The sequence below is a fragment of the Silurus aristotelis genome (genome assembly GCF_946808225.1).
Source record: "Silurus aristotelis genome assembly, chromosome: 10".
In the NCBI taxonomy this organism is placed as follows: Eukaryota; Metazoa; Chordata; class Actinopteri; order Siluriformes; family Siluridae; genus Silurus; species Silurus aristotelis.
This window is the reverse complement of record NC_139583.1, coordinates 11,739,135-11,757,708: the sequence shown is the minus strand read 5'-3', so window position 1 is coordinate 11,757,708 and position 18,574 is coordinate 11,739,135. Positions and strand designations below refer to the sequence as shown.

Here is an 18,574-nt window from a genome sequence, read left to right as displayed (position 1 = left end):
AGTTAACCCCCGGATATCAAACAGTAAGAATGTGTAGGCTTGTATTAACAGTGAGCATGAGTCATTAGTGCTGTCATTCATTCATTTGTTCATTCATCTTAGGTAACTGCTTCAGTAACTGCTTTATTCTTATCAAGGTTGTGATGGATCTCACTAGATGCTAAAGAATTTTCACACCTTCATCATGCTTCAATAAATTGCTTCCATACATGTTGGCGAATAAACACATATTGAATCTAAGAATTATTTTTATCTTAAACCTAGTAAATAATCTTTTACATGATTTGTAATAAACTCATTTGACAGCATTTCCTACATTTAAACTATTTTTACTTGGTAATTTATTTATTTATTTTACAGTGAAAACTTCGAGTCACTTCTCTGCAGTTTTTTTTGTTGAACTTACACTAACACATTTCAATCAGCACATCAGCTGATGACCATAACCTTCACAAGTTGCATCAGGTGTTTAAGAATGAGGGAAAACTGTGCAGAGTAGCACTTCCTCAGAACTGAAGGTACTTACCCTTAGTCTAAAGGATAGTAAAGAACAATGTGTAGTTAAAAAGTAATCAAATGAAAATCATTCTGGTGCCTAGAATAAAAATAAAAAGGAGCTGATTAGTCTTTAAGCATATATTTATTTGACAACTGTGAGCAATAATTTATTACAGCAGTGTAAAGCGTTAGCGAAATGTGCAACATTTGCTTAAGATTATCCTTTATAAAATCCAAAGATTCCTTCTACAAGATAAACATTGGACATTTTTGCGTATTCACAAACTATTTACATACACATGCCACTACATAGGCAAAAGGACAGTTGAGGCAAAGAGGCTACAAGGGGCCTATAAAATGTATTTTATGCAAAAGTAAATGGCAAATTTTGATTAAATACACATATGCTTGCATCGAATGGAAATGTATTAATTGCAGTCGATCTAAAAAAAATTTTTTTTTCTTGTAAAAAACCCTCATTATTTCATATTTTTCTTCCGGTGACCATTTATTTAGCATTCTATACTGATTATGTGCAGTACACCATGTTTTACAAGATTCCCAATCACTTCAGATTTTGTGCCATTAATCAGCTGTGAACTACATGAACAGACAGCATGGTATATGCACATTGTATGCTTGATTGTAATTATTCAAAAGCTTAAAGTTGTAATAACACCACTTGAAGAACCAGTGCAGGGATTCTTGATTGGGACTACAAAATATTGGCATTGAAGGCAGTACTGACTTAAGCAAAAAAAGTCTTTGCCCTATCAGAGCCAGACTACTACTCAATTTATAGAAGCCGTTTAGGATTAATTTTGCAGAAGCATTTGCTGTATAACAGAGCTTTCTGAAGATTTCAACTAAAATTTGTGCAGCTATACAGTAGCTATTATAGTTTTTTTCAGTATTTATACATTAATCCAAGACTTGCCTATTAATCATGAGGATTTCTTTAAGAAAATATATACTGTTTATATATAAATTACAGGCAGAATACAAAGGGTAATGGATTATAAATAATGCATGAGAAGAGTTTTAGAGAAACAAAGAAAGGCATCAACAAGTGCACTTTACCTCGCAGATCTACTTTTATCAGAATATTTACAAACGTTCATATTGACAGAAAACAGATTACATTCAATATCAAAGTTCCACAAGGTGCTAACGTATCTGGAGATGCATGTCATATACAGAAGCTCTCCACACACTGAGATGTTTTATCATCGTGGCCACGTGGACCAATCCAGATTCATGTGCTAGACTAAAAGGGACTTTGGTCAGAAAATCCTAATGGAAACGGTGATTCCAAAAGCCAAATGGTTTAGAAAACTGCCCTGAACTCAGTCAAATCTATTTTTTATTTATCTTCATAGGGCAAATACTTTTAGAGATTGCTTAAGAATGACACGCCAAAATATCTAAGTGTAATTTCACACCTCACTTAAACTCAAGTTCAAATGAGTTATTAGAAAGAGAGACAGGACTGTCATAGTAGTAATTCAAAGAACTTACAAGGCTACTCGTAGGTTTTGCCTGACTAAGAACGAAGACTAGTTTCCTCCTAACAAAGATTATTCAGCTCACCGCACTGCCCCTACCAGAGGAGTGTCTGTAGAAATGAACCTGGCTCTCAATGCAAGAGTAGCTTGAGGTATTTAAGTAACTCTTTCAAGCACTGAAGATTAAACTGTGAAAGAAGAATCTCAATATCAGTGGCAAATCCTGTAGAGTAAATTCTACCAAAAAAAAAAGTACTGCATCAGTCGGTTCAACTTGCTTGAGGTCACTGTCATACAATACATCCAAGATGCCAATATGAATCTAAATCAATGAGAAGAGGTGCAGTAGGTTATAACTCAGCGATCGTTTCGACAGTATTGCACATACATTACTTTCCTCAGCGAATAAAAGCAAAATCTCAGTGTAACTTCTTTTTTTTTTTTTGTAAAATAGAACAATAGCCATTAAAGACAGACTGTATGCTGTTGTCAGTCACTGTCGATTCCCATTCCAGTGTCAGCATTCAGTGCAAAAGGCACTAGGTTTTGTTCCAAATCCATTGTTCCTCTTTTACAATGTCTCTACAGAAAGATCTTTTCAAAACCCTGTTTTGCACACACACAAAAAAAATAAAAAAATAAAATAAATCAAACAGACAACTGCTTTTATCGGTAAAATCCATAGAAACACTACAGGCCACAGAGTACTTAATGGTGATTAAATTAAGAAAAAGATCAACACAATGTCACAAGCCAACAGTAGAGACCGAAAGGTCAAGTGTTCCTTTAGACTGCATTAGTGCTGGTTTCCTTCATGTGGGGCCGATCCTGGTTAAACTCGCTGTCTGAGTTCTGTTCCTCGTCGGTAGAAGAGGATGCACAGACCCTGCTGGATTGCTGATCGTCGTCGGGGTTAGAAGAGCAGTCTTTATCCTGTGAAGCGACCCCGAAGCTCAGGCTTTTCTCGAGCGATCCTGCGGGGAAAGCAGAAGCCGCGGCGGCTGAAGTGTGCGCCGTGATGCCGGGGTAGAGCCACGGGAAGGGCCCGCTCAGCGCTGGGTACACTAACTTCTCCAGACTGCTCTTATCGAAAAAAGGCATGTAGGAACCAGCTGCCGTCGGGTTTATGAAGTAAAACGGGACGCAGAACGGAGCCTGTTGGCTCACTCCAGCCATTCCTATCAGCGAGTTCATAAACGCCAGGTTGGGCTGATCTGCGCTTCCTGCGCCACTGCTCTCGCTCCAGCTCATTTTGGGCTTTTTGGCGACGCGCTCGTCCCCGAACTCCTGCTTTATTTTAACTCCACCGACCCGCACCGCGTCACACGCTTTCTCCGTTCTGCCGTCGCTCTTGTCCGCCTCGCCCCCGTATCCGCTGTCAGTGTCCGTGTCGTTTTCGTTGGCCTCGGCATTCTGAGTCCTTTGGATGACGGGGACACAGTTGGCCTGGCTGTCCCTGTCCTGCGCGCCCAACTGCGGCTGCACGAGTCGCGCCAAAACTTTGTGCAAGTGCTCGATGAGCTGCGTGCACCTCTGCTCACAGCTGGTCCACTTCTCCACCGTGCTCAGGTACTTCAGCACCTCTTTTGCGCATGCCTGGAACCCCGAGTGGAAAGCGTCAACGTCTGCTCGGATGGAGGACTTCAGAGAGCGGTCTCCTAATCACACACAGAGGACTGGATTTAGAAAAAGAAAAGTCTCGCCGGCGCATAGACTATAGCAAAGCCACATAATATGCTTGGATTTTTTGCTTATTTGGATTATGTGATTTACCGTTCTGCAGTGCCAGGATCTTTTGGTGCTGCTGCTCAGTGACGGCTGTCAAAGCGTTCAGGTGTTTCAGAGTTAACTCCAACACGACCGCCTTTTCCAAGTGGCCCAGCGTCTATACCATATAACAATATACACGTCTCATCAAGTCAACCTTATCTTCAAGGTCGCACCCAATCACTGAACAAAATCAAATATGCACTTTATACCGTTAATTTAAGGTGTTCCGGTAATAAGTCTTTCAACTGTCCAATACATTCATTAATCCGGTCCCTCCTCTTCTTCTCTATCAGCCTGTGTGGTAACTTATAAGCGTCCTGCTTTAAATAAAACACAATTAGAAAACAATGGAAAGTTTCGCACATGGTCTGTAAAAAGAACAACTAGAACTATCTACATTATACACACACACACACACACCATCTATACAGTGTGTATACCTGACTGGGAACAAGGGCTCGGCTTCACACTTACCTTTCCCTCCTCTCGTTTCATGCCTCTTTTTGACTTGCACATGTAAAGAGACGAATAATCGACCCTGAAAACAAAAAAGGCAAAAAATCCCAGGTCTCAGGAAGCGAATCCGGTCATGTCAACAAGCACTCAAGTGAGAAAGTGGATTCGTGTTTATTAAAAAAAAAAAAAAAAGACATCATACCCCAGAAAGTCTGCGTGCTCGAGAAACGCTCTGTCCTGCAGGCGAGATATTCTTTCATCCATAACTTTTCACCTTCTCTCATCCGCTTCTTTGGTGAAGGCGCGTGAGTAATTTCCGAGCCGACGGAAAGTGCTGTGAGAGCAGCAAGAAGAGAGAGAGAGAGAGAGAGAGAGAGAGAGAGAGAGAGAGAGAGAGAGAGAGAGAGAGAGAGAGAGACGGCGAGTGAGCGCGCGCGCCGTGCGTTATGTCCGGTAGCGCAGCGCTACAGAATGACGCCGGAGCTCAGCGCGAGCTGCCACTATGCGCGGGGAGGCGGGGTGGTGTTGGTGTTGAGGCGGGGGGGGGAGCGCGCACCACCTCCGACGACGGAACCCGCTTCGAGCTCACGTGTAAACGGCAGCCGCTCGAAAAAGCCTGCGCGCTAATGAGCGACCTCTCAAGACCCCGCGCCGCCGCAGAGAGTCGTCTGAACAGCCCGTGCAACCAATCAGCTGTCTGGCACGTGGATGACGACACCGCGATGGCTTTTCATAAACAGACTGGAGCTTCCATAATGGAGTTTAAACTTTGATTACAAACTTACATGGACCTAGAGCAAATATCAATCCGGTAATCTATCAAAAAAAAGAAAAAAAAATTAAGAAAAAGATATCATCTTCAGCTCGCGTGCCTGCAACCTGCGTTTGAAAAGCCGATCGGCGCGCGCGCGCGCGTACTCAATGATCTCGCGCTGCTGCGTGCTTTAACACGTGCGCCATGGCTCCTGTAGTGCACTCGCACTAATGAAAGCTGGCTCGTGCAGGTGCAACCTCACTTGCCCCGTGTGAACCTGTAATCCTACACGCAAACATGATTTTCGACCATATTTGTATATTTACCAGGACACCATGATATTCGAGTCTAACACCATGCAATTACAATTGTGAAAAAAATATACCCCACTTTTAAATATGTGTGCGTTCAATATTTATGATCCTGGTGCCTGGTTGGATTAATATTTTCATTTGTGAGAAGCTGATGGTTATGCGCTGTGCTGACGTCACATGGGGAAGTTGCTTACAGAGTTACATGGGGGATTACCAGGAGTAAACATTTTCAAGGATCTCAGACTACTGATAACACTCAGATTTCTCTGTCAGCTCCTACAAGCAAAAGAGCCTCTTTTCTCACATTTCTTTTTCACACAGCATCATATTCAATGGAGAGGTAGACAAAACAGGAAGTTCTAACTAAAACTCAATTCAAAGCATCTCTTCAGCACATTTGCACTGAGTTATGGCAGAGACTATGAAATGACAAGCATGATGTTATTGATGTTATTAATAACATGAAGAGAGAGAGAGAGAGAGAGAGAGAGAGAGAGAGAGAGAGAGATATGTTGGTACATTATCTACACTGAACAGGCATAAAGTTATGACCACCTGCCAGTCCTGACCCATTGAGCATTAACAGCATTTACTTCTTCAGCTAATTGAGCTACAGAAACTAGTCTGTTGGATCAGACCAAACAGGACCACAGCCTTCTCTTTGGCACCCATGACCCTGTTGCCGGTTCACCACTGTTCTTTTTTAAAACACTTTTAATAAATACTGACCACTACAGACCGGAAACAGTCCACAAGAGCTGCAGTTTTGGAGATGCTCTGACCCAGTCGTCAAACTCATTCAAATCATTACGCTTGCCCATTTTTCCTGCTTTTAACACTTCAACTTTAGGGCAAAAATTGTTCACCTGCTGTCTGATAATCAGTGTTATTCGCTCACTGGTCATCATTTTATAATGGCATAATGTATTTGAGTAGGTACTCAAAGAGCACTGTGGGTAATGAAAGAAAGCATTCAAACTGACCAAAATGTCAGCAAAGAGGAATAACAAATGCAAAATATGTCTCAGGTACCACTGTAGATCACATCATCATAAATAAATATGTTGTATATAAGTAGTAATAATAAGTTATATTTATTTAATTGTATTTTTCAGTTTGTTTTCCAGTTCATGAGCAACACCTTCAAAATTTTAGCATTGTCCTAGACATATGTGTCTATGAGAAACAGCCTTAATATAAATATCATTTTTCAGAAACTTTATGAGCCAACGTAGGCTGATTATTTTAACTTTAACATTCTTGCTAATAACACAACATGTACTTGTTTATGTAACAAAAAACAAAACTGAAGTATAATTTAACTCAAGGATGATGTGCAATTAGCTTTCTTGTGTGAGCAGATTTATGGCCTTTTGGTACAATAATATAAGCATTAAGCTCTACAAATAGATTTTAAAAACAAGCAGTTTTTATTCTGTAAATTGATTCAACCTTATAACAATATAAAGTTTTATACTCTCTCTTTTTTTTTTTTTTTAAGTAAACCATGCATATATCTAAACATGTAACTGTACTCTATTGAATTATTATTATTATTATTATTATTATTATTATTATTATTATTATTATTATTATTTATTGAATGTATGCACATATGCACAAATACTATATATTAAACCCCAATACATAGATGCTGTCTATCAACACAGTATGATAAACATGCAGAATCAATAAAGAATTAGTTGTATTCTTCCCTCACATGCCTGTAGGTCACATTACTTCTCAATTGGTATCATGTGACAGTTTGGGTGTTGTGAACTGTGTACACTTGGCAGGAGTCCAGATTCGCCCACATTTGACTGTGATGTGGGATGTTAATGCTATTTATTAACTCATACTGCCCCTTTCTCATTCAGTGTAAGATTCAGTTTCCTGGTTCTGTTTGCTGGGAGACTGGCAGTTTGCTGCAGTTTTTATTGTAGTCGTGTGTTGGAGTCCCCCCTTTCAGGCTTCTGTCCTCTCGCTCCCTCCCTCCTTTTCCTCTGCTCCACTGCATGCTGCTCTATATGTGGCTCTCAGGCAGTTCAAAATGTTTTCCATATTAGTTCAGAGCCTTCTTTGATTCCAAATAGCTGCAGCCAAGCGGGCTGGCTCGGAGAGGAGCCCCCGGCAGGGAGGGGAGGAGTAGGGCAGGGCAGGGGGGGTGGTAAACAGTACAGAGGGCCAGTCAGGGAAAGGAGAGAAGAAGAGAAACAGGAGACAAAAGAAGCGAAAAAAGGGGGTGAAGAGAAAAAAGAGGAAAATAAATTTCTAGGTTTGAGGGAAGAGTAAGTGTCTGTGCCTGAGGAAGGAAGACTGGAGAAAGCATGGGGTCAGAGAAGAGTCCAACCGGGTCTAGTGGAGGGCAGAAGAAGGCCAAGCAGGATCGAGGAGGCCCAGACGCTAAGAGAAGCCATACATGCTGCGGCTGCCGCTTCCCACTGCTTATTGCCCTGCTTCAGCTGATACTGGGCATCGCTATCACGGTCATTGCCTTCCTCATGACCACCATCAGCCCCTCTCTGCTGGCCAGGGAGACACCCCATTGGGCTGGAATCACTGTAAGCATCTAACCATCCTCTTCCTCAGCTCCCAGCATGCTTTTTCACTGCCAGGGCCCTGCATGAGGCCAGCATTTCACTCCACCTTACTGTGCCAGTAGCTACGCCACCATTACTGCAGCTGTACTGGAGCCTCATTTCAAATTAAACTGTTTCAGTGTGCATGTATTTTATGTAGAAACATTTCTATACTGTGTACCTGAGCAGAAATTTTTCAACATTACTAAACCTGAGATCACCAACATACAGCTTTACTGAGAATCAATTTAAATTTCTGTGCTCAAAATCAATTATGTCAGATGTTCACTCTGATTGTTCCAGATATATGTTTTTTTTTTAGATCTTGTCAAATTTTGTTTTCCCGCTCAATTCTTTGTCTTAATATTTGGTTCATCTTGGCATATATGATGATCAGTGTTCTAAATCTAACTCTGTCCTGATTGTGTATCCAGTTAACAAAACTATTTTTGCTGTTGTTAACAATCCATGATGGCCCAGAGAGTACCATTGCTGTCTCACAGCTCCATGCTTTTGGTTCAGTTCTGAGCTCTGTGTAGTATATGTATATGATCTTCAGACCACATGAAAATAGTCAATTATTTTTAACGGTAACACTACCAATGATATAAAATATGTGGTTAATGTAATGCAAATGTTTATTTTATGTCAATTTCCAAAAACTTTACCTTTAAGCATGTCATGTCCTGTGGAATGAATATAAAGTTGCACACATGGGGAAAAATCTGGGGGGAAAAAAATAACAAAAGATAGAGACGGTGGTTGGCCTGCACATATTAGGTAAAAGATCATTTTTGAAAAACCTAGATACATAAGCACCTAAAATATCATTATACACAATTAGGGTTATAAGAAAAAATCTTCACATGTGTGAAACAGCTGGAAATTTGCAAGCATTAAAATCCATGGGTGTATTGTCCCCCATTTTAAGGAGCAGGGTAAATGAGTATGAATTGTATTGTTGTAATTGCTTGTTAAATACTACTTTCACAACAATACACTGTTTGGAAGCATTGCATCGGAAAAGCTCTTTCATAGCTAATTAGGTATGGTGTTTTACCGTTAAATGAGATTAGAATGAGAACTTTTTGGTCATGGAAAAAATCATTAGGTTCGGTGACAAAAAGGGACATGATAATAAAAAAGTGCAAGTGAAAATTGTATGATAACTTGTATAATATTTATGTGAATTATTGATGTTTGTGGCTGTTTTATGGTTTGTTGTTCAGGGGCTCTTGTGAAGATTAACGGTATCATAAATCTGACTACCAATTACCAAGTAGTCCAGACAGAAATTTCATTCCCTCAGCTAGAAAGTGCCCATAGATAGAGCATTCAAAACAAAGAAAAGCCAAATATGCTTTCAGAAAGAGAGAAATGTTTGAAGAAAAGCACAAAAACAATTTGCTAGCATTTTTTAAATGATCACCTTGATCTCCAGATTTGATAGCTATTGCTTTGAAACCTGTGATCTAAACTAAGATTAAAAATATGTTTAAAATGATTTGCATGAAGGCGTCTCCAAACTATGAACATTATTAAAACTACTCAGTGCTGTTATTCCAAAGCAGACGCCACAAAATATTAATCGTAAGAGATGCCAATATTAAATCAAGTGAATTGTTGGGGAAAATGTTCTACAACTAATAATGCCACTTAGTTTTAATAATGTTTTATATCATTAATGTGACAATAATTCTGGGTATGATCATTCCTTTAGTTTTTGCTTTTCTTACTTCTTATTTTTATTGTCGTATCATGTGAGATGTTGAATGCCAGGTGCAAGGTCTCAAACACACAAACATGCATTTACACAATACAGTGTTTCTGGATATCCTCAGTTCACCACTCACGAGACCAGTGCTGTAAGAAAAAAACACTGGAGTCATCAAGATTTCTCTACTTAAGAACCCGGAAAATAACAATTAAATTGGACACGACATGTTGGTCACAAGACTCCTGGAGGACTGAGAAAGAGTGTGCTATCTTAGAAAGGAGGGAAAAGATATTCAATTTGGAAAATCAGTGATTATATTATCAGATGACAAGGAAGCACTGAGTTGCACAATGCTAATTACAACAATCACAGAAAGCCTGGCAGAAACACAGAAATGAATAGACCGGCAAATAAGATTAGTCCAATCAAGCAGCCTCGAGACACAATGAAGTGTTTTTAAACACGTTTAGGCACATGTGCTTCTCATGCTTCGCACAGCGCACAATATCATAGAACTGTATTTATTTTGGTGCCGAAAATATTTTTCTACTGTCGGGGTCAGAATTCTTTGCATTAAAACAATATTCTCTTTGCTTTGTTGCAGTTGTGCATTGTATCTGTCCTGGGCTTTGTGCTCTATTTCATCACCTATTTGCCTGATGAGAGGACCTACACACAATTCATCATAAAGGTGAGAATAAAGGTGAAAGGGAAAATAAGGTGAAAAAGAGAAATTAAGACAAGAAAGAGGAAGATGAGAGAAAATATAATTAGAAACACTTTAGCTTTTCCATTTGCACATTAGCAATGGATTGTATAATTGGTCATAGACACCTGAAATGTGTGCCGAGCTGCATTATAGCACCACCAGGACAGAAATTTACCCAAAATTACCCATTTTGAAGTACATGCACATAAACCTATTACATTTTATAGTTAGGAATAATAATAATACTGTAATAATACGGTAACTACTGTGCAGTATACATATATGAAGAAAATGAATCTTATATCTTGTATAAGCAAGAATGAAAGCCCAAAATGAACTCAAAATGTGCAGTTAAAGTGCCACATGATCTCATTATAAACATGTTCTTGTAGGATCACGTGAGGGATCCTGTAAGACTTCCACATTGCAATCAAATTCATTATATAAAAAAGCTATGGGTGCCATTAAAAAAAAACACTCCTAGAGAAGTCCATTGTGCATAGAGAAGTCCGAGAGCATTGATCAGGGAAGCAAACAGGAAATTGTCAACGAAGTGTCCATTGTCCTTTAGATGCAGTCATGTCAACAGGTATTTAAACCATGACAAATTTTTGTTTCTGTATTTTGCTTTCAACAAAAAAAGAATGTGGAATGAAGCAGTTAAAATGTGATTGAATTATAGACGTTCATATTTAATTCTAGGGGTTTAACAAAATATTGCATCAACCATCTTTTACTTAACAAAATTTAGGACTTAACTAAGAAAAGCTTTACACAGAAAGAACATTTCGGGAGATAAAAGGTTTAGAGTTTAAGTGGATTCCATGTGATACCTTTGATGTCGGTAAAGTGTTAATGGGGCCTGGCTGTATATGTAATGATTGTACAGTATGTGGGTAATAAAAGTAAAAAAAAAAAAATACACGTTGCTATGAAATACATTTGCTCTTTAATACTTGATTTATTAAAGTAACTAATGTTCACTCTTTTAATCTACTTCAAGTGTGGGTTTTTGCACCTAGTTTGAAATTTGCACCTAATAGACTTTTGAATTTAGAGCTCTCAGTTTCACTCTTTGCATTTGCAGGCAGGAGATAATGAAGCCAAGGTGCATCTGTGTCTATCTATAGAAAATTTACTTACGAGAATAATGTAGGTGGTGTTTAGACAAAGGTGAAGTAGAAAACATACTTAGCCTAGGACTTTGATATGTGTTGCACACAAATGGTTTTATAGTTTTATATTACTTTGGCGTATAGTTTGTATTGTTTGTCTATAATGATTTAAGGTCATAGTGTTGTCTGTTGACAGTATTGGTTTAAAAATTTTGTGAAAGAAACCCTTGGTTGTCGGGTTGAATTTCTCTTTTATATATATATATATATATATATATATATATATATATATATATATATATATATATATATATATATATATATATATATATAGTACAATATATATACAGTATATAGTATATATAATACTGTATTTACTTCTGCACTCTATGAACAAAAATGGGTGGATACTTGACCCTGAGCCACACATGTGCTGGTTGAAAATCTCTTTTCAAAAGCATTGGATAATTATAAATCTACCCCCTTTCTTGCTGCCTTAACAACCTACACTCTTATGTAAAGGGTTTTCACTTGATTTTGGAATGTTGATTGGGGATTTATAATCATGTAGCTGCAAGAACATGAGGCCTGGCATGAAGTCAGAATTCCAGTTAACCCTAAAGGTGTAATAATTAGGTTAAGGTAAGGATTCAGTGCAGGTAACTTAAGATCTTTCCAATCAACCTAAAAGAAAAACATGTATTTATAGGCTAACATTGTGCATAAGAGTATTGTCATTGGGCCCCTTAGTTTTAATGAAGAGAAATCCTAATGCTACAGCATTCAAAGGCATTCCAAACAATTCTGTGCTTCCAGTTTTGTGGTAAAAGTTTGGGAAAGGCCCACATATAGGGGTCATAGTTAGTCCTTTCTATTCTTTCCGCCATATAGTGCACAAGAATATGTATGTCATTACCCATCCAAGACATCCTATTAACCAAGTTTATGCTTGTACTTTCAGCTTGTGTACTTCCTGCTGTGTTCAGTGGGTCTAATCATCTCTATTATAGTCATCGCCTTCCAGGGCCACCACTACTCTTTGACCAATGGCTTCATATGCAGGGAGATAGGCCGAGACTGTATCTGCACACTGGAGCCAGAAGACCCTATTGCACGCACCTTCACATACGCCGAGGTGACAGACTGCACTGCTGTCACAAGCACTCTCATGCTGTACTACCTGCTGCAGATGGTGCTCAACCTGTCTCAGGCCATCGTGTGCTTGCTAGGAGCTTTCATCATGTGGAAACACCGCTACCAGGTGTTCTTCGTGGGCTTGCAGATATGCTCACCCACCACTCAGCAATGGCAGAAAGTTTAAAAGAAGGGCAGGGACAGGGGCTTGGCACTGGGAGAAAGGACAAGACGTTCTCCTGGGAACAAAACACGTGGAGCATTTTGAGTGTGTTGAGGGAAAGTCCAGAATTTCCCACCACATGTCTATTTGTGTGAGTGTAGAGATACATTTAGAATGTTGGTAGTGTACTGTAGAGTGGTGGCAAATTACAGTTTCTTGTCCTCTTTAAAGCTCATGTATTTTTCTTTATTGATGTCTGGACATTTCCACTAATATAAATGTATACTTGCTTTTGCCGGTGCCAAGAAGGATATTCTTATCTAACAGGTTGTATGTGTGATCCAACAGGACAGCTGTCATTCTGTGAGAGCTACATATTCACTCTGTTTGCATAGGATTTGCATATCAGACTGATGGCCTTAATAGATAGCAGTTTTATGACAAAACCCCAGTGTTACGTTCTCAACAAAAAAGTAATAAGTGACATGTTTTTACATCTGAATACATCATTTTTAAATCCTGCTTGTCTTAAGGCTTTGGTGCTTAAAACAGGGATTAAAATGCATAGCAACAATTGTGCAATCATAGTAGAAATCACTATAGTATAGTGTAAATTTATTAGCCTAAGTAAATTGTCACTTGAATTAAAAGGGTTACTTGAAACACACTGATGTGTGTGTGTTTTAGGATGATGTCTATTTTGTATTCCAAAAACAAATCCAAGGATAATGTTAACATTTTTAATAATTCACACAAAACAGAGACCAGGTGCAAAAAGCTTAAGACATATCTATGTTAAATATTGTAATATTAATACTGTATCTTGGTCAAATATGTCCTGATATTACAATGTATATTCTAAAGTATACGACTATTTTTTTTATCTGAACCAACTGCCCTTTTTATTGTTTTATATGTTACATTTTGACAAATAAAATATTGTTTTACTGATACTTGTATACTTTTTTGTATTTTTCTATCCTCACAAACATCATTTAACATTTTCCATTGTTTGTAATGAAACCAAACCTTGTTGGCTGCATTTGCTCTCATTGCTTAGACTTGCTTATTCGCAATAATAAGTATAAGATCACTAACTGAAATGTCCTGCACACAGACAGGCAGTTGTAAATCATGTCTAGTCAAAAGACTGGCTTTTGGTATGAAGTCTTTGCTTACACAGTGGATAAACAGCAGCGCTACTGTCAGCAGCAGAGATGGAGGGGTCAGAGGGGGACACAGGGGGTACTCAGACACACATCAGGTCACTGCCTGATCATTATAACTAGTTTTACACTAAATAACCTTTTTACATATACAATACAAATAAACAAATACAAAGAAAAAAAAAAACCCTATCTAACATCTCAACATCTAAAGAGTACTGTATATTCAATAATTTGTGCCAGTACAGCAGACAATGCTCAGAGTGTATGTTTTTTTTTAAGTTTGACACTTTGAATACAGGCTGAGAGAGAAGTATTTAGGTGTGCTACATGATTAGGGCACAAAAGACCAAACCCATGCTCCCAATTTGTGTCTATGACTCAGCATCCCTTAATAATAGTCATCTTTATTTCTCTAAGTGTTCATAAAACAAAAATAGGGCAATATGTATAGGACTCAGTTATGCCCTAAATTATAATAATATATCAAGGCATTATAATGACTGGGACATAATAGTCCCCTTCATTCGCACAATCGCACTCACTGCACGAGTCAAAAAGCCAATACATGCTGTGACAATTGTGCATACTCAGCTACTGTATAACATTTAAACAAAAGCCATTAAACCTGAAATAAAACAGAGCCTGATAAAGTGGTAGCATGGTTCTCCAGCACGGGACGCTCAGCAGGTCACTCTTCTGTGCAGCACTAAGTCAAATAAAAGGAGTGGCTCATGTTTTTCCCCCTCATAATGTTTTAGGGAAGAGAGCCTCGGGGTTGTTCCTACACCAACGCTCATGTGACTGCTTCATCTGCTGAATGTCCTCCTCGTGTGACACCTCATGTCACATGCGCTTATCACATGCAGGAGGGCAGATTCTAAATCAATGCCTGTTTATATTGTGTGTTTATCTGTGGCAAATTTCATAATCTTTCAGATGCTTTGAAAGAGGACTATTTTTGTAATGACGTTTTAAATCTCAAAAGTTTACTCAAGACATATATTATATATATATATATATAGAGAGAGAGAGAGAGAGAGAGAGAGAGAGAGAGAGAGAGAGAGAGAGAGAGAGAGAGAGAGAGAGAGAGAGAGAGAGCGAGAGAGAGAGCGAGAGAGATAGATAGATAGATTTATTTTACTTTTTTTTTGGACAACTGACCATAACATTAGTATTTACAATTCCGTTTTTGTGGTTGTGGTTGTTTGTGCTCATTCTGCCACAAGGGTGTTACTAAAGTCAAGTAATGATTTCAGTTAATCCCAAAAATGTTCAATAGGTTTGAAGTCAGCACTTTATAGCAGACCACTCAAATGCTTTCCATTAACCCATACCTTTATAAAGCTTGCTTTGTACTCAGTGGCACTGTCATGCTGGAACCAATTTGGGTTTTCTAGTGAAATAATACAAGTGTGTGGCTTTTAACTTTGTGATAATAGTTTGGAGAAGAACCACATATAGCTGAAAAAGTTAGGTGTCCTAATACATTTGATCACATTACGTAATGTGTATGTTTGCTCAATAGCTAATACTCTGGCTACAGAAGGTTACACTTACCTTTGCCGTTATATGTAGCTGATCTTTGATCATAAAATCTTACAATAGTACGTGTGAAATATAATACAATAAAGATATAGACATTTTCACTTGTAATCGGCAATTTCTGTGTCTAAAATAAAACACAATAACCACAAATTAGACCGATAGGATCCAAAGTCTTGATGCATTTCATAGGCTGTAGGTTGTATATTCTATATAACAGAAACACATGGTAAAATAGTGACTGTTGACTTTGTTCTTGAAATACATCAATGTATAATACACAAACAATACTACACCCTGTATAAACATACAAAAGATCTTTGCACTAAATAATTCAAGTACAAACCAACAAAGTGTGTTTACAAATGTGTCGGAACCTTCATGAGCTGATAGAACTACTTCGAGGTGAAACGGCAATGATTGTGGGATATGTTGTTTAGAAAGTTATAAAAAAAAAACCAAACAAACCAGTCTGTGAACCCTCATGCATTGTGGATGGAGGCAGAGTCATCCTGGAAGAGACCACTCCCACAAGAACAGAAATGTTTCACCATAAGATAAAGGTGACCAGTCTAAATAGCTTTGCTTTTGCAGTGTGTTTCTCTTTTCACTGGTCATACACTAGTCATACAAAGCACATATCTTTTGAAACATGCAGAAAAAGCGATTTGACAGAACCTAACTATAGTTCATTTTGTTACGAGCAGCACTTGCATGTCCGGCTGTAACTTACTACACAGAAGTTTCTAGAACTTTTCCTCTTTATTGATGGCTGTTTGTGCTACTAGCTCAGTCAGAGGCTAAATTTGGCAGCCCCGTTTCTCACGTAGGCTACCAATCTGCCATTTCTGGAACAAGGCCAGATCTCTACCCACACATACAACACGTACCATATATTAAAACCCCAGTGACGTGCAGTTTAAACACATTTATCCAAATGTGGCGTGATTAAAGCTGGATTCAAGTTTTTTTGGGGGGGGCCAACAAAAGTTGATTTCTGTTATCTGAATTTTTCTTTTAACATGGAAGTTTAAATCTCCATACAAGATCACAGGGATACATTTCATAATCCCCAAAGACAGAGTGGTTAACTATATTCTATTCCTATATTCATGGATGGTAATTATTTACCACTGATTCAAGACAGGAAGAACTCTGGACTATAAATACTCACTGGGGTGGCGGGTGGGGGGTGTGTGTGTGTGTGTGGGGGGGGGGGGTTAGTATCACATGGTGAAGTGCAGGGCACGTTCCAGATGACTTTAATGCTGTGTGTGTGTGTGTGTGTGTGTGTGTGTGTGTGTGTGTGTGTGTGTGTGTGTTCACAGGTAGACAGTCCCAATGAGGAAAATTATAATCCTACACATTCATATATACATACATATTTATTACAGAATTGCAATCACATAAAATACTCTATTATTTGATTTCACTTGAACATAAAAGTCATTTCCTCATTACCTGAACCCTTGCAATTCTCACGTGAGTTACTTGTGCAAATTTACACACAAACTATTATAAGGTGACTTAGAAGTGAGTGAAATAGTCTTTGTTAAAAAATAAGGAATGCTTTAAATCAATATTTGACAAGTTACTATTTGGCAGGATCTTCTGATCGTGTCTGCGAAACAGCAAACTGTACCAAGCTACCATTCAAACATTGTTCTACAAACATTCACCCAGTCAACTAATAACACAACATTTTTAAAAGGTACCCCTTGGTGCAGTTATTTGCATAGTAGGCACTACATACATTTCCAGTTAAAATGAACATAAATATAGAAAATTGACCAAGAAAATTTATCCTAATGAAACTGGGGATTTTAGATGAGATGAACATTCTGTTTCCAGTTTTGTATTCTCTAAGGGATAAAAGGACACTTTAGTCAGCAGTTCTTCTATGAGAAAAAAGCTCTAAGGCACTTCCAAAGCAGCAGTAACCCCATTGAGTGAGGTACATCCTGAAGTTCACCTTGACTTACACTGCTCTCCAGTTACTGCCAAAAGTAAGACCCATTAAATGGAATGACATTTAAAACACGAGTAATACTTTATAGTTAAAATGTCCACAGGCAGCATTTCCATGAGGGATTTGCCCTAGACAGGAGACTCTAGAAACCTCACTGAATTGCCATGTAAGAGGTTTTGAGTGAGACACTCCCCAGGTGTTTCTCTACAAGCCTAAGGTCCGAACAGGAAAATAGTCTGTGATGAGAGGACGAGAGTTTTGTGTCTTGTAGGTCCTGTTTTCAGTGTGCTGGGGGGATATGATGGTTGACTTGTGTTGGCCCCAGGAAGCCCATCCTTTGCTTGTTTTTCCTCTGCTCAGTCATCTACACACCCATACAAACACAAAGAAAGAGGCCAATCCATCAATCAGCTCAACAGACAGAGGTAAATTCAGTATACATAATAAATATTGTATACAGGACGTGAATTTTGTTAAAACCTCAGGTACTTGAAGCAACAATGATTGTGTATTTCAAAGAAGGAAACTGAAAGCGCCCTCATTAATGGGCTTTGATGTACACTGGTTTTCAAATTAAATAATTCACACTCAACATTCTATGATTTACATGTTGCTAAAAACCAAAGTGAAAAAGACAAGCTGGATGGTCCTCAGCCAATAAGATTTTTTCCCCCTTTATTTTATGAAACTAGTTTATACCTGGTGGAACTGTGACCACTAAGGGAAAAAAAAAAATAGTAACTCTGAAATAATAATGGTGAAAGCAAACCAGTTAAATAAGATTTTATTTTGAAATGAAAAATGATAAGATAAGATAACAAATAAAAATAAATGGCTTCAGAGAATTCCAATGCAGTCAAAGCAAATCTTGTTTAGTTCCATTTCTGACCTTATTGAACCTTATTTGGCAACCTCCTATTTTCCAACCTTTAACTACAATGTACACTCACCAAACACTTTGATAGGAACACTATATTAACTTTGAGACTGGAAAGTCCAGTGAAGAACACTGAAATCTTTTTTTTTTCATGAAACCATTGATCATGAGTTTGCTTTGAAGTAGCCATTAGAAGAAGGTAAATTGTGGCCAAGAATCGGTGCATATATTCAAATTATTCTGTGGCATGCAAGCGACGGTTAAATGGTATTAACAAGCCCAAAATGTTCCCCACACCATTAC

At 38.3% G+C, this 18,574-nt stretch overlaps 3 protein-coding genes across 5 annotated transcripts in view; 1 reads left to right on the top strand and 2 right to left on the bottom strand.

Annotated features, from left to right (window-relative positions):
• Positions 1 to 621: 621 nt before the first annotated feature.
• On the bottom strand, positions 622 to 5,210 carry bhlhe41 (basic helix-loop-helix family, member e41). 2 transcript variants are annotated; one of them, XM_083551541.1, is made up of 5 exons: positions 4,432 to 5,210; positions 4,248 to 4,311; positions 3,983 to 4,090; positions 3,777 to 3,888; positions 622 to 3,661 (listed from the first exon to the last, which is right to left on the bottom strand). In XM_083551541.1, the coding sequence occupies exons 1-5, from the start codon at positions 4,491 to 4,493 to the stop codon at positions 2,790 to 2,792; spliced, it is 1,218 nt and encodes a 405-aa protein (XP_083407667.1). In that variant the 5' UTR covers positions 4,494 to 5,210; the 3' UTR covers positions 622 to 2,789. The 2 variants fall into 2 exon arrangements, with proteins under 2 accessions (XP_083407667.1, XP_083407666.1); XM_083551540.1 differs by having other exon boundaries at positions 3,983 to 4,093; positions 4,432 to 5,150.
• A 2,103-nt stretch (positions 5,211 to 7,313) lies between these two features.
• On the top strand, positions 7,314 to 13,667 carry sspn (sarcospan (Kras oncogene-associated gene)). Its single transcript, XM_083552142.1, has 3 exons — positions 7,314 to 7,858; positions 10,198 to 10,284; positions 12,379 to 13,667. Exons 1-3 carry the CDS (start codon positions 7,625 to 7,627, stop codon positions 12,736 to 12,738), a joined length of 681 nt encoding a protein of 226 aa, XP_083408268.1. The 5' UTR covers positions 7,314 to 7,624; the 3' UTR covers positions 12,739 to 13,667.
• A 3,124-nt stretch (positions 13,668 to 16,791) lies between these two features.
• The window catches only part of itpr2 (inositol 1,4,5-trisphosphate receptor, type 2), a 98,595-nt gene continuing 96,812 nt past the window's right edge, over positions 16,792 to 18,574 (bottom strand). For both annotated transcript variants that reach the window (XM_083552008.1, XM_083552009.1), the window contains one exon: positions 16,792 to 17,758. In XM_083552008.1, coding sequence (XP_083408134.1) covers positions 17,675 to 17,758 — 84 coding nt within the window. In that variant the 3' untranslated portion in view covers positions 16,792 to 17,674. The remainder of the gene's footprint in view (positions 17,759 to 18,574) is intronic.

Excerpts from the sequence above, each read along its gene's own strand:
- sspn (XM_083552142.1), top strand. The coding sequence starts at position 7,625 with ATGGGGTCAGAGAAGAGTCCAACCGGGTCTAGTGGAGGGCAGAAGAAG. Across the intron at positions 7,859-10,197 it reads CCCATTGGGCTGGAATCACT|TTGTGCATTGTATCTGTCCT; the intron begins GTAAGCATCTAA and ends GCTTTGTTGCAG. Across the intron at positions 10,285-12,378 it reads ACACACAATTCATCATAAAG|CTTGTGTACTTCCTGCTGTG; the intron begins GTGAGAATAAAG and ends TTGTACTTTCAG.
- bhlhe41 (XM_083551540.1), bottom strand. The coding sequence starts at position 4,493 with ATGGATGAAAGAATATCTCGCCTGCAGGACAGAGCGTTTCTCGAGCAC. Across the intron at positions 4,312-4,431 it reads GAGCACGCAGACTTTCTGGG|GGTCGATTATTCGTCTCTTT; the intron begins GTATGATGTCTT and ends TTTTGTTTTCAG. Across the intron at positions 3,662-3,776 it reads GATCCTGGCACTGCAGAACG|GAGACCGCTCTCTGAAGTCC; the intron begins GTAAATCACATA and ends GTGTGTGATTAG.